Source organism: Ptiloglossa arizonensis, chromosome 3 (genome assembly GCF_051014685.1).
Source record: "Ptiloglossa arizonensis isolate GNS036 chromosome 3, iyPtiAriz1_principal, whole genome shotgun sequence".
Taxonomy (NCBI): Eukaryota; Metazoa; Arthropoda; class Insecta; order Hymenoptera; family Colletidae; genus Ptiloglossa; species Ptiloglossa arizonensis.
The window spans coordinates 30,786,505-30,801,360 of NC_135050.1; the positions used below are offsets into that span (position 1 = coordinate 30,786,505).

A 14,856-nucleotide genomic window follows, 5' to 3' on the forward strand; every position below is an offset into this window, starting at 1 on the left:
AAAATTTCCAAAAATTTATGGGTATTTGAAACATCAAATTCCGAAAACGTTAGAGATATTAGCAATAGAAATTGCACTAAAATGCGTGCATGTATATATATATAATTGCACTAAAATAAATATTTCTAATTTTTAGTATGTACGTATTACCTAATAATTTATTTTTGTCTCAAATGTGTTTAACAATCTATCATCGAATATTGATTATAGTTACGTCATTTGTATATAATACAACAAAAAATATAGGTATGCGTATGTATAAAATTTTCATTAGATCTATTTATGTATGCAGTACGAAACTGTTGTAACTTGCCGTTACGGAAAATGCTACGAAACTGCTTATATATTCAATTTTTGTTTCTTCCGCTTTGGTTTCTTCTCTCTTTTCTTTTTCTACAAAGGAAAGAAACAATACGTCAATATTACTATCTAAACGTTAATACGATGAAGAACGCATAAATACATATACATAGGTGCATATTCTTACCATTGCTTGTTCCAAGTTCACTTGGTTAGACGTATTCGTGCTACCTCCTTGGAAAGAACTAAAATCTACCATTTTATAATCGAAAGCTGTCGATGGTATCAAACCTTTCGTTCGTAACGTTTGAAGTATGCGTTTTCTGTCCCCTTTCTTCCTTGTCCTAAGAATGCATTTATAGAAAATGTACATTAAATTTCATAGTTGACAGCTATCTAATCTTTGACTGCCGAATTCCATGTACAGCTTGAAAGTATCGAACTTACAAGCACGACAAACGATATAAAGAAAAGAATATTGTAACTTTAAAAGTACGTTGTAAATGTTAAATTAATTAATGAAAATTAATAACAATGGCTAAGTAAAATCTGCGATCAACCAATGTTCTTACCGCATTGAATTAACAGTATCATCGTCTGGAACTTGCTCCTGAATTCTTGCTAAACTTTCTTGTTTCTTTTGTTCCTCTATTAAACGTTCTACTCCATCCGGTTCACCTTTTAACCTTTGAGCAATTTTAGTCGTTAAAGATGGAATCGGTGTTAATAAATTGTCATTAGTTTTCTCTCGTTTTTCATCTTGTTTGCTAATATTGCTCTCTCGTGTCCTTTTTCGTCCTTGCATTTGACCCAAAGGAATTTGCGATGGTTTCTTCGACGGCTTCGTTAGCATTCCTTCTACTCTGGCTTGAGTCAATTGTTTAAAATGTTCGTAAACTTTCTTTTTACTTTCGATTATTTCTCTCTCTTCAATCTTCAGCTTATTTCCACGATCTTCTTCCTGCTTTTGCCTCTCCCTTTCTCGTGCTTCCTCTTCCGCTATCATAGGTATAACACGTTTATATCGCTCAAACGGACTGACGAAGACAAACTTTTTCTTTCCAACATTTTTTCGGCCATCCTTTGTCGTTCCCTCATCCTGCAACAAGATACAAATGATGTTTTCTTCTATCATTGTCATAAATACGAATTAAGAATAGTTAATATTGTTCTTTCAACGTTTGTAAAACTTATTAGATTTAGTTTCACTTCACCTCGGATGTAACTGGACTGTCGAACACGGTCACCGTATGCCTCACACGAGTATTCGAAATCGTCGTCTCCGATGTATTATCCTCGTCTAACAAACACGGTAAATCGGCTCTTGGTTCCGTGCCGGTCGGAATATCGTGAGGAGAATACATCCATGTTTCCGAATTTGTAATAGGATTTCTTTGGGTTAATCTTTGTTTGAGATCGTCGAGGACCGGTTTAATAAGCGGTTGTTCCTTAGCTTTTAATATTATTTTGTGCAGCTTTAATAAATTTTGCCGAACCAAAGGAGGGATAGGGTTGCAGCACGCCAGAATTCCTTGCATCTCACGAGGTAACGTTTCGGCTATATTCAAAAGCATATGATTCGGCAAAACATAACCGGTACTATCGTCTTCTTCTCTGGCGGTCAGATCCCTCCATTTGTGCAATTCTCTTAAAGCATAGAGTTGTTTATTATTAAACATTTTTTGACTCTTTCTGTACATACTCGTACAGCTTTCGTCGGTCCACACTGGTTTTACGTAAGTCTTTTTACATATATCTGTACTTCTGTCGTAAACAGCTTTCAAGATATTCGATTGTCCGCTAGCAACGTCTATTAAAGCATTTCTTAGAATATCCTTTATATGCAATAAGTAATGAGTATCTTCTCTGGCGTACTTTTGAAGTTCATTCGGCAAAGGTCTTATGCGCCAATCGGCCAGTTGGAAATGTTTGTTGGGGTCTATGTTGCAATAACGTTTCAATAAGTACGCTAAACTCAAATATGGTAGATTTAGCTGTTTTGCGGCCTGATGCGTATCAAACATATTTACTACGTAGAGGGACAAATCTCTTTGGAGCCATTGAATATCTAAATCGGCTCCGTGAAATACTTTTAGAATGGTACGCTTGGTGAAGATTTCATTTAATTTGTGTAGTTCCGATCGCAACGACAAAGTATCTATTAAGTAATCGGTATCTTTGGTAGAAATTTGCATTAAGCAAGTTATCCCTTGAAAACTTCTATAGGAATGATGTTCCAAATCTACAGCTATTTCTTTATATTCTTTTAGATCGTCTAGTAGCAATTTAATATCGGACGAATTTTCAATAATTACCAACGGGGTTTCTTCCAAAGCCTTATACTTTATCGGTTCAGATTTCTTTAATTGGTCATTGGGAGGCACAAACGCGTTCAACTCGTATTCGTACGGGTGATTGAACTCCTCACCGTTTTCGTCCTCTTCCAAATAAATATCCAGCGGTTTTAAAGAATTTGGCTTATCCTGGAGCCTAGGGCACCAAGGTTTCGAACTATTATCGATTTTGTCCTTGAACGTTAGCTGCGGTCTCTGCACATTTTTGCCCGCGAGTAAGCGCACAGTTTGAGCATCGTCGGAAGCTTGGGACAGGCGATCGATTCGTTTGTTCCAACTACCGTTGATCGTTTGCTGTTTGGTACAACTTACCACTAATTCTATATTGGAATTTTGAGCAACGCCAGATTCCTCGTCCATTAACACATTCTACACAAGCAATATTCTACATTTATGCAGAACAAACTCCATTACGTACAAAAAAATTGTATAAAAAATTTTAAAAAACAACTTACAGCTTTATCCAAAAGTATGTCGTTGGCTTCCAATAACAGATCAAATTTTTCTTCTTCGTCACGATTCGAAATATTACTTTTAATTCCTACCGTTCCCAATACACGTTGCATAACGTTTAATAACATCTTAATATTTTCATCCTTGGCGGTAAGAAAACTGGGGAAACACGAATAATAACGATAGTTGGATCCAATCGGTAAGTTATTGGCAGCTTTAATCCCAATTCTTATAACATTGAATGCATGCTAAAACAGATGATTATTTAATACGTATTTTTGTAATTAGGCTGAAAGACGAGTTCTTCCCAAGAGATTCCCGATTTCGGTAAGTTAAATCGCACCTGAACGTAATCATCGAAATTCGCAAATCCAGGTACAATCGGATCAACTTGTTGGTCCTCGTTCTTTTGCATTTCGTCGTCCAACGAAACCTGGCAATTACCAGTCCAGTCTTCCGTAGTATCCATATGTTGTTGATCGTGAATCGTAATTTACCGCAAAACGAACGCGTTACAAGTAAATTACATCCGTTTACGTTTTTCGAAAGACGTAACCTATAGTTTCCACGGTGTTCGTACGCACATACGTAGGTACCGTCAACGAACGACACGTCTCGACGAAAAAACACGAGCACGACGAGCCCGAGCCCGAACACGAACACGAACACGAATACGTACGAACAGCGTACGACACAGTTTTCCGAGTGTTCGTATTTGTAACAATAGCAATATTTGATTACACGTTATCTTTATCCATCGAGTATTTAGAAATTAGTTTTTAGCGAACAAAAGTTAAAAGACTTTCGAGTTGGACGCGAAATTGATATATTCTCAATATTCCATTGTCATATTTCTTTACGCGCACTTGTCGTTACTCGTAGAATAGTAAATGCGCGCGAATGTACGATGCGATTATTAAGATTGGAAAATACCGCGTTATCGGTGATAACTCGAGCGAAAGAAATAACGAAATTGTAGGAGAATTGCGTTTAAACAGCAGCACGTAAACGCGCAGTATATAAAATTACGTCGAAAGATGTCGCTAGAGTCGTCGGCATAATCTATCCGTTTCCCGTTCTCAACGTTCAAGTCCAAAATTAGTAAATAAAGATGGTGGCAGCGCGTGAGCCGTGTGCCATATCGTCACGCGAAAAATGTCTGGTAAAATGAAGTGGAAACGGAGAACGTTCGCGATCTCTCATAAAAATTCGAACGTTATAGAGACTTAGTGGCCGGGTCGAGGGTATAGACAATAATAACAGTGTAAATAGTGGTTTTTTTCCCCCCTATATTTTTCCCGGGAGCGGATAGCAGCCGCAAAAAGAGGATAATTTGGCTCCAGAGTTCACCGTAAGGTACAAATTCTCGCTATTTTTAGATTCTAGCCGAGTGTCGATTCTCATTCAGAGCGTCCGTTCGTTTCATCGGCGAGTACGAGTCCCGAGAACGGACGTCTTCCCTTTAATAAAAGAACGTTACGAAGCGTCGTCGATTTTCTTTCGTGGGCGTTTTCGATTACTCAATAATGCGCGAGAAATCGTTTTCTCCTTTACCTTTAAATTTCTCGCGTTATCGTCAACCGCAACGCCGACGAACATTTTTTTCCTCCGGTATTCTCGACGTTGCTGCTCGAAGACAATTAGCGGATGTTCCGAAAGATCCCTTCGAAATATCAGAATGCTATTTTTATCGATAGGAACCTACATACCGTGGTACGCGCTTCAGTTGCATTCGGTGCACCGATACGTGCACGCAAACTGACACACGTCTCGTTTAACCCAATTGATAGAGACAATTCTTCGAGCAGTAGATGCGTTTTACGAACTTGCCGATTCTACGATGAACAGCGCGTACTTGCTCGCCCCACTCCTCCGCTAAACGCGCACTTTCCTCCTTTTTCTCGTCAGCTCGATTTTACCGCCAATATTTACATCGCGTTTCACCCGAGAAAATCGGAAAGCGAAGATTTCTGGACCTTTATCCGTTGTACGAATAAATCGAGAGTATCGCTACCGACGATTCATTTTAAAAGAGTCGATATCGCGTGCCCTTAAGGAGCTTTGACTCCCGTAGAATTTCGACGACAAAAATAAGACTTTCGACTCGATGCTCGATATATGTGCGTAGATGGTATTTCGCGAATCATTTTCGCAGTACTAGACGACGCGCGCTAGGCCGTTTCGACGGCAAATACGTAGGTACACGAGCAGCTGTACATTTTTCGTGGTTCGATTCCTCGAAATCGCGCGCGTTCGGAATTTGCCGATCGTCGTTCGAATATCGTTCTTACGGTTTTCGTTTTGTTTTGTTCTTCTCTTCTCTTCTCTTCTCTTTTATTTTCTTCTCTTCTCTTCTCTTCTCTTCTCTTTTATTTTCTTCTCTTCTCTTCTCTTCTCTTTTATTTTCTTCTCTTCTCTTCTCTTCTCTTTTATTTTCTTCTCTTCTCTTCTCTTCTCTTTTATTTTCTTCTCTTCTCTTCTCTTCTCTTCTCTTCTCTTCTCTTCTCTTCTCTTCTCTTCTCTCCTCTCCTCTTCTCCTCTCCTCTCCTCTCCTCTCCTCTCCTCTCCTCTCCTCTCCTCTCCTCTCCTCTCCTCTCCTCTCCTCTCCTCTCCTCTCCTCTCCTCTCCTCTCCTCTCCTCTCCTCTCCTCTCCTCTCCTCTCCTCTCCTCTCCTCTCCTCTCCTCTCCTCTCCTCTCCTCTCCTCTCCTATCCTCTCCTCTCCCCTCCTCTCCTCTCCTCTCCTCTCCTCTCCTCTCCTCTCCTCTCCTCTCCTCTCCTCTCCTCTCCTCTCCTCTCCTCTCCTCTCCTCTCCTCTCCTCTTCTCTCCTCTTCTCTTCTCTTCTCTCTCTTCTCTTCTCATCTCTTCCCTTCCCTTCCCTTCCCTTCCCTTCTCTTCTCTTCTCTTCTCTTCTCTTCCCTTCTCTTCTCTTTTCTTCTCTCGTCTCGTCTCGTTTCGTCTTCTCTTCTCTCCTCTCTTTTTTTTCTTTTCTTTTTCGCATTTAACGTAATACCGCGGAACATTTGCCGGCCGAAATAGCACAGATGTCCGGATAGTCGCGAACGAAACTCTCCGAGCGTAGTCTATTAATTCTTCGTGACTCAAACTTTTGTCGCGAGAAATCGCGATCCACGCGTACAATCACCCGCATCGAACGTATAGAACGTTCATTCATACGTGCAATGCGAGTCGTGCGGAGGAATAATAAGGGTTTTAATAATAACACGTGAATCACGAGATAGCGTACGAGCTACCGGCTGACGTCACGTTCGAACGACATCCTTCGATGCGACAAATGTACCGGCCACCGACGGACGCTTTGAAAAAATACGAGCGTTGTTTTCCGAACGGAAGAGTCAGGGAAGAAGAAATTTGTCGGTTCGCGTTTCGATGGAAAGAATCGCGCTCGAATTACAGGTATATTCGAGAGGAAGAAACGTTGCAGTTTTCTAAGGGAGAATTTCGGCGAACTGGAATTCTTTCGCGAGGATCGGGTTCGAGATTTTCGAACGGTACGAGGAATGCTTCGCAGGACGTTGCGTTACGATAGTTTGCGGCGAATTCGCGAAAGACGGAGTCTCGTCGTCGGATCGTTAACAATTCAAGCGCCTCGAAGTAAATTTATCTCGGGAGATATTTTTCAACGATCGCTGCCAAAGGGCGCTTTCGCGCGCATTCACCCGATAGCAATTTGCACCCGTTTCCTCCTCGTTCTTCGGCTAGCTCGTGAAAATCCGAATTTTCGCGATACTCGGCTAGACGAATTCAACGAATTCGGCGAACAAAGGTCGATGCATTCGCGAACTTACGATCAATAAGACACGTTCGAACGACGCGCGACGTGCAACCGCTTCGATCGTGCTTTTATTTCTAATTGGCTAGTTGAATTTATCTCGCGTTCTTTCAGACTTCGCGTTGACAGTAGTATTTTAGACCCGGTCTAAAAATAGTACCGAGTAAAAATTATCGTGACCTGGCTACTACGTTCCCGAGGGCATCTGCGTTTAAATTGTTTAGCGACGAAAGGCCTTCAACGGTGCCCGATGGATTTCGAAATTGCATCGAATAAAATTTCTCCGGCAAAAAATCTCACCAATATCCGCGCGTTCCTCGTCGCTTTTCGTTCGTTTACGAATATCGAGGATCGCGAATCCACGGTTCCTCGGTTCGAGATGTTTCGCGCGAAGAGATCCTCCCGACCAACGAGGAATTCTATTCATCGAAAACTTGGTAAAAACGCGAAAGAAACGCGAAAGAAACGCGAAAGAAACGCGGTTCGGTTTACTCGGTCCTCGTAAGAAAGCGCCGCGAGGACTCGGTGTCTCCCGGCCGAGAGGAAGAAAGCGGTGAATTTAACGAGATAGAAATGCGCGAGGAAATGGAAGTCATTAGGACATCAGCCCTGAAGCCCACGCGGCGGGTCTACGCGCCCGCTAAAAATATCGAAACGCACCGATCGAGTATCGAGAGCTAAAGCGAGAGCCAAACCGAGACCGAGAGCGAGACCGAGAGCGAGACCGAGGCCAGCCCGTCGTATGCACACGTGTTACGGTCCGTGGTTTGGTTATCCCGCCAATCGGCACGACGCGACGATGACAAAAACGATCGAGAAATCCTCGCTGCTTTCGCCGACTTTCCCTTCGACTCGCGCTCGACTCGCGCTCGATCGGAATCGCCGTTTCCCGAGTAACCTTGCAACGAACCTCGCGAGGAACGCTTCCGTTTCTCGCTCGATGGTATCGGTAAACCGAGTACTCCTCGATCCTAACAAGATCGAGAAACTCTTCGAATCCCCCCCCCGATGCGGGGGACGCACGATCGAGGTTGGTCACTTTCGGTGGGCGAATTTTACGTAGATAGACGAGGCGATAGGTTTGCGAACGTTTGCCGCGATAATGGATTCGTAAACGTATCGGGTTTCGGTAGCAGCGTCCGCAATCTCGGCCGTATACCTCGAACGAGTCCGAAGCAGTTGGAGACCCAGCCGTAGGTACGCGATCGCATCGAGTGGTCGCTCGACGACGCTACAGGACGCGTTCAAGGTTACGCGCGGTGCGTCCATCCTAAAGGAGGACACCTCACTCTCGATACTTGGAAGCGACTGCTTCCGTCGCCTCGTATCGCGAATAGGAGCGCTTCGAGCCTCGAGTTTTCGGCGTTCTCCGACCTACGAGATCGCTTTCTCCGCGGAAAATGGCATCGAGCAAGGTCGCCGCGACTACTGGAAAAGGAACGACGAAACGTTTCCTTTCGAAACGCTCCGATGGCGCTAAAACGATAATAGATCCCATAAACTCGGCGACAGTTGGCTTCAAGGTAAATTGGCAACCTTCTCGTCTCGTACGGTTGTCGGTATTCGGTTCGAATTTGTTCGTGCCTATACCGAGAAGCGAAAACCTTCGGTGCCCTCGGTGCCGGTAAAATCGAAACCGAACAATTTACGTTACGGCCCGGATACGGTGTCGATACGGTGTCGATACGGCGCGCATCGAAGCCGAAAATCCGCGTTTTCACCGAGGGTGAAAATGTTTCGCGATCGAGGTTTGCGGGGAAATCGAGGATTCGCGAGAAAGACCACGCGACGCAACATTGGCACTGTTCGGAGCCTCTCGCGTCGCGGAAAAGATTTCAATCGGATGGTGGGGCTCTTGGCACGCTCGACGGGGAGTATTCCGGAATAATCGGAAGCGACGACGATCTCGAAATTGGTTTTGGGCAAAACGTGGATCGAAGATCGACAGAGGGAGGGAGAGAGGAGCGGCGGGGAGGCGATCGCGGAAAAGCGTTCGGTGGTGAGCGCGTGCCAACGCGAGCCAACGCGGGCCAACGCGGGCCAACGCGGGCCAACGCGGGCCAACGCGGGCCAACGCGGGCCAGCGCGGTCGTTCCTCGTTGACTCGAGCCGAGGCGAGCCGGAAAGTCGGCTCTGGAAGCCAAAAGGAACAGCCGACCGACCGTTATCCATATTGCGAGGCATTAATAGCCGCCTCCGACTAGCTATCGTCTCGCTCGCACCGTCAACACCGTGATACATCGCGTCCGTCCGCTTCGTTGGAATTATTTCTTTCCCGCATCTCGCCGGGATCACCGCGATACCGTGCGCGTTTCTTCCTCTCGAAGGAGGTCCGCGACGGGACGCGACGCGTTTTCAAAATGAAGTAAATTTGGTTGGTTCGGTTCGGTTCGGTTCGGTTCGGTTCGGTTCGGTTCGGTTCGGTTCGGTTCGGTTCGGTTCGGTTCGGTACGATTCGTTACGGTTCGGTTCGGTTCGGTTCGGTTCCATCGAGCGTTTCGTCGAGGTGGCGAGCGACGCGGAGACGTTGATCGGTGGGAGCGACGTACAACGGCGTCTCAGCACCCAAAATAAACTCACCGCGTTTCGTCTCTCCGTCTCTCCGTCTTTCCGTCTTTCCGTCTTTCCGTCTTTCCTCGTTGGTCGGATCGCGAGCCCAATAACCATCACCCGTGCCGTCGCCACTGTTATCCTCGATCGCGAACACGGGGACATGGCCCCGAGCTTCGAAAAAAGGATCGCGCGCCGAGCCACCGCTATTTCCTTCCCACGCGTTAACCTTTTTGCAATCCTCCGCGGGCCATCTGCACTTTCGCACTTTCGCACTTTCGTTCGTTGGTTGGTTCGTTCGTTGTTCGAGGAGCGCGTAGCTCGAATTGGAAATTTTCCGCGTTACCCTTTCGAGGCGGAAGCGAGCTACAAGGAGACGTTTTTCTTTTCAGATAAGAGTAAGGAAAGATGGTTGTCGGCGAAGCGAGTATACACAATATAATGGGAGGCATGGAGAGCACGGGTGGGGTGCGTCTTCACAATCACAAACGGAAATTGAAGCAGAGGTACGTCGAGAGGCGAAGATCGAATGACGCGAAACGAGCGAGAAGGAAAAAGTATTTCGAGAGTTCCGTCCGATGATCGGTCGAGACGCTCTCGACGAACGCCAAGATCATCGGTCACGAATCTCGAGATTGGCACGTTTGCTAAATACTTGGCGGAACGTAAATAACAACGCGGCAGTATTGTTTGTACGCGCGCCAATCCGAGTAGAATTTCGGCAAATTATGTAGGTTCGAGCCATCGCTCGTCCATCACTCGGTTTACTTTGTTTCGTCCAGGTTCGACATCATCAAGAAGCTCGGTCAAGGTACTTACGGCAAAGTTCAATTAGGCATAAACAAGGAAACCGGTCAAGAAGTGGCGATAAAGACCGTAAAAAAATGTAAAATAGAAACGGAGGCCGATCTGATCAGGATACGAAGGGAAATTCAAATAATGTCGAGCGTACAGCACCCGAACATTATCCACATCTACGAAGGTAGAGATAAAAGAAAGAAAGAAGCAAGCGGAGCTCGGCCGGCCGTTCGGTTGGCCGTTCGGTTGGCCGTTCGCGATGCCCGATCGGAGTCGCGCGCTTTCACTGGCTTTTCCTTTTCAGTCTTCGAAAACAGAGAGAAAATGGTGCTGGTGATGGAGTACGCGGCCGGCGGCGAACTCTACGACTACTTGAGCGAACGGAAGGTCCTCACGGAGCACGAGGCTCGCCGAATATTCCGGCAGATAGCCACCGCGGTTTTCTACTGCCACAAGCACAAAATATGCCACAGAGACTTGAAGCTCGAGAACATTCTGCTGGATCAGGCGGGAAACGCGAAGATCGCGGACTTTGGTCTCTCGAACGTGTTCGACGAGCAACGGTTGTTGAACACGTTCTGCGGCAGTCCTTTGTACGCGAGCCCGGAGATCGTCAAGGGTACCCCTTACCACGGGCCCGAGGTCGATTGCTGGAGCTTGGGCGTTCTCCTCTACACGTTGGTGTACGGTGCCATGCCCTTCGATGGCTCCAATTTCAAGCGACTGGTCAAACAGATCTCCCAGTCCGATTACTTCGAACCCGCGGAACCATCGCGTAAGTCTTTACCGCGAGCGAACCCCGACTCGACTCGACTCGACTCGACTCGACTCGACTCGACTCGAGAGTCACCGCATCGTTTCGTTCCAGCCGCTTCTCCCCTGATCAAAGACATGCTGACCGTGTGCCCTGGAAAGCGGGCCGACATCGAGAGGATCTGCACCCATTGGTGGGTAAACGAGGGCTACGAGCAGAATTGTCTCGACATCGCGGAAGAACTGGCCGCCCAGACCCCCGTGCGACTGGATCTTTTGCTCTCTTTGGTACCACCGTCGGCCAGCGCGGAGAAACTCCTCGTCGGCGATCAGCAGGCGGCCAGCGACGTCGCGAACAACGTCTCTTCGGAATCTCTGGTGCCCACCAGGTGCCACTCGGTCGGTAGCTTGATGGAATTGGATCGCAACAATTCCGACCGAAGAATAAGGGAATTGCTGGAGGAGGAGCCAAAGTCGGCGGGTGCCGCGGCCCCGACGACGGGCGACGCCAAGAGGAAACTGGAGACGACCCCCTCGATGGACGAGACGGCCGCCGCCGGCGTAAAGCGGAAAGAACGATCGAGGAGGAAAGACAGGACGGAGGAGAGGGAACCGAGAACGTACAGATCCGCCTCCAGGTAACTAGCTCGCGATCACCGCGTACGGACCGTTTCGCGACTCGCGTCGCGAACGTCGAAACCCTCCGTGCGCGAGCACCCCTTCGTTTTCATTCTCCTTTCGTTTCGTTTTGTTTGTTCACCGTTTAGGCATCACTCGGCACCGATACCGAACTCGATCACGGAGGAAGCCATGGAAGTCGAGCCCATACTCCCCTCGTCGATCGTCCTTCCACCGGGCAACGTCCCCGACTCGTCACGCGCGGAATCCACCGCCGCTTGCCTCGAGCTGATCAAGGAGTGCAACGAGAGCTCGCCGAGCACCAACGACCGGACCAACCAGCCCGGAGAGGAACATCGACCGGCTCTTCCTCTCGTCGACAACCACGCGTCCACCGAAGAGCCGATAAATGACGCCGAACGCGAACCCGAGACGACCTCCCAGGATCGATCGATCGAGTCCTCGCGAAGCGCAACGATCGCCGACGACCGCGAGAACTTCGAGGCTACCCGTCGAGAGTTCAAGAAACTGAAGGAGAAGGCGCTTTCTCTCGATTCGGCGGAGCTTTCCAACGAAACCCGAGACGCGCCCGCGAAAACGTTCAACAAGAGGCGTTCAAAGATATTCGAAACCGCGGAGAAGTTCAATCAAATGGCGAGCAACGTCGAGAACGACAAACTGAAGAAGATCGTAATCCCCGGTGTGAACGTGGGGGGAGCGAAACGCGTCTTCGAGAGAAAAGCCAGCCTCTCCTCCATCGCCGCGCTTCCCCCGACCAAGCCCACCGCGTCCAAGATCATCATCGACGTGCCGACCGACAGAACCGAGAAACAGACTCGAGAGATTCGACACGAGGAGGAGAAGAAGCGAGAGGAGGCCAAGAAACGAGCCGTCGATATAATCACCGGAGCGATCGGGAAACCGCCCGTGCAGAGGAAGGTGAACGGATCACCGCCGATCTCGCCCTCGAGCCACGAAGCCAAGAAGCTTCCGCCAAAGATACCGCTCGGAACGAGCGAGCCGCCGCCCCGGATACCCACCGTATCCTCCGTTCCCGACACCAACTTTGCGTTCGAGGCCGCATTCGAGCAACCGCGACAACCGGTAACCAACGCCGAGATTACCAAACAAACCCCTTTACCGAATCTCGAATATCTCGTTGACCCGTTCGAGTTTGCGTTTTCAGGTATCCGCGGCCGAGACGATCGACCACCGCGGCGACGACGACGGCGACGGCGACGGCGACCGTGACGGGGACGATTCGCAACCGGAGGAGCCCAAGATCTCCAGCAAGATGGAGATCACTCTGAAGAGCGCGACGCTACCCAGATCCCGAAAGACGAGCAAAGCCGAGATACGTTTGTCGGGCGTCAAGTCCCCGGAACCACCGATCGCGTTCAGATCGGAGGTCGAGGCCAAGATCGACGCGTTCCAACCCCAGAAATTGCGAACCCAACGCTCGGAAATAGCGTTTCCCGTCGCAGCCGCGATACCCAAAGCGAATCGTAGCTCGAGCCTCGAGCCGGAAACGAGCTCGAGGATCGCCGCCCCGAAAGAGAGAATAATACCGATTCAGGTGAGCGAGCTCTTTCCTCGGACCGTTCGCGGCTCCGAGAACGAGTACACGACCCTCGACGGTTACAGGTGGAAGGAGAGAACCGGCAACATTCGCCACCGTCCCCGCAATCGCAATCGCAATCGCAATCGCAATCGCAATCGCAATCGCAATCGCAATCGCAATCGCCACCGTCCCCCCCACCACCGCCACCACCGAAACCACCGATGCCTCAGAGATCGGTCTCGCAGCGATCGGGATCTTTGTCTCGTCAATCGACCGCCGACTCGGACACGGACAGCGCCCTGGGCTCGACGATCGGACCCGAACCCATCAGAAAGAGTCCCAGGGAATACATAATTCCCATTGCCGTGGAAGGCGGTGGATACGTTACGCCCAGGTCGGGCAGCGTCGAGCCCGAGAGCAAAACCGGCGGCCCACCGACCGCCGCGAACCCCTCGAGGTCGAGGTTCCCCAGACCCCGAAGAATGAGCTCTCTTCTCTCGGACGCCAGCGAGGACGAATCTCCGTTCTCCACGTTGCACAGGTAACGCTTACCCGCGCTATCTTCCCCGTTCTGCTATTTTCCTTTCCCTTGATTCGAAACCCGTCTAAATCCGTCTAAATCCGTCTAAATCCGTTCAGGGACAGCGAGGATCTTCTGCAGAGACACATGCATCGATTGAGAAGCTCCCGACCTTCGAGGCAGCCACCGGAACACGCGGACAGCTTATCCTCCGGCGAGGACGACGACGACGACGGCTTCGAATTGCTCACGGCCGAAAATCTCTTCTCCACGCTGCTCTCCAGAGTGCGAAGCCTGACGCAGAGGCTGAACGTCGACGATAACCGCACCACCGGCTTCCCGAGTTCGCGACTCTTCGGACGATTGGGTTCCAATTCGTCGCAAGCCTTCTGGGGTCTGAACAAACCGTTGTCGAGGTAAATTCTTCGAAGCCGCGTCTACTTTCCGAGCGCGAGAACGCGTTTACCGTATCGCGAGAAACTACATTGTAAACGCGCGCTCGATATTTCGCGACAACGATCGAATTTCTAAATCCAATGACAACGCTTCGCCTCGCTCGTTTGTGCAAGCTACCAGACATACGTCGAAACGAGGACCGTGACTACGTGAGTCCAATTGTTACAACTTTAACACCGATTACTATTAGAAGCTAGTGCAAATTGTACATCGCGAGCCATCGAATTTCGAATTTATCGACACGAAATACACCGGCTCGAACGTACTCGCTACCCGCTCCGCGCGAACCACGAACTTGGTTCTTTTCCTTCGCGGATAGGATCGACTCTTCGAGACTCTCGGCGAGTCTCGAACGGTCGATCGATCGAACGATCGAACGATCTCGATTTCGAGATCAAGGTTTACCGGAAATTTCGCAAATGACGTCGGTTTTCTTTGTTGCGGACACAGGCGATTGACGGAGTCCCAATTTAGGCATTCTCTGAGCCGGGACGGGGACGTGTTCTCGAGAAAAGATTCCGTCGACTCGTCGAATCCCGGCACCCCCAATAGCCCAGGTGCGCTCGGGAATACCTCGAGAGAGACCGTTTTCGACGTCGGCAGCAACACGTTACCGAGAGGTAAGAGAGTGTCGTATGATTGTTCTACAAATTCACCGTGAGATCGTGTCAAATTGCAAAACGAATCGTCGATATCCAGCG

The 14,856-nt window shown here is 48.7% G+C and overlaps 2 protein-coding genes across 5 annotated transcripts in view; one reads left to right on the forward strand and one right to left on the reverse strand.

Annotated features, from left to right (window-relative positions):
- Positions 1-140: 140 nt before the first annotated feature.
- Rrp6 (exosome component Rrp6) lies at positions 141-5,593 on the reverse strand. 2 transcript variants are annotated; one of them, XM_076306162.1, is made up of 6 exons: positions 3,451-5,593; positions 3,110-3,266; positions 1,515-3,023; positions 873-1,399; positions 488-644; positions 141-393 (listed from the first exon to the last, which is right to left on the reverse strand). In XM_076306162.1, exons 1-6 carry the CDS (start codon positions 3,462-3,464, stop codon positions 340-342), a joined length of 2,418 nt encoding a protein of 805 aa, XP_076162277.1. In that variant the 5' UTR covers positions 3,465-5,593; the 3' UTR covers positions 141-339. The 2 variants fall into 2 exon arrangements, with proteins under 2 accessions (XP_076162277.1, XP_076162276.1); XM_076306161.1 differs by having other exon boundaries at positions 3,110-3,355; positions 3,451-5,592.
- Positions 4,189-14,856, forward strand: part of Nuak1 (Nuak family kinase 1) — a 20,640-nt gene continuing 9,972 nt past the window's right edge. For 2 of the 3 annotated variants that reach the window (XM_076306154.1, XM_076306152.1), the window contains exons 1-10: positions 4,189-4,463; positions 9,842-9,955; positions 10,232-10,431; positions 10,552-11,022; positions 11,116-11,638; positions 11,768-12,722; positions 12,805-13,194; positions 13,263-13,720; positions 13,819-14,115; positions 14,606-14,775. In XM_076306154.1, the coding sequence (XP_076162269.1) occupies positions 9,858-9,955; positions 10,232-10,431; positions 10,552-11,022; positions 11,116-11,638; positions 11,768-12,722; positions 12,805-13,194; positions 13,263-13,720; positions 13,819-14,115; positions 14,606-14,775 (3,562 nt within the window). In that variant the 5' untranslated portion in view covers positions 4,189-4,463; positions 9,842-9,857. The remainder of the gene's footprint in view (positions 4,464-9,841; positions 9,956-10,231; positions 10,432-10,551; positions 11,023-11,115; positions 11,639-11,767; positions 12,723-12,804; positions 13,195-13,262; positions 13,721-13,818; positions 14,116-14,605; positions 14,776-14,856) is intronic. The other variant, XM_076306155.1, reaches the window with a different exon arrangement.

Excerpts from the sequence above, each read along its gene's own strand:
- Rrp6 (XM_076306161.1), bottom strand. The coding sequence starts at position 3,576 with ATGGATACTACGGAAGACTGGACTGGTAATTGCCAGGTTTCGTTGGAC. Across the intron at positions 3,356-3,450 it reads ATTTCGATGATTACGTTCAG|CATGCATTCAATGTTATAAG; the intron begins GTGCGATTTAAC and ends CATCTGTTTTAG. Across the intron at positions 394-487 it reads TGAACTTGGAACAAGCAATG|AAAAAGAAAAGAGAGAAGAA; the intron begins GTAAGAATATGC and ends TTTCCTTTGTAG.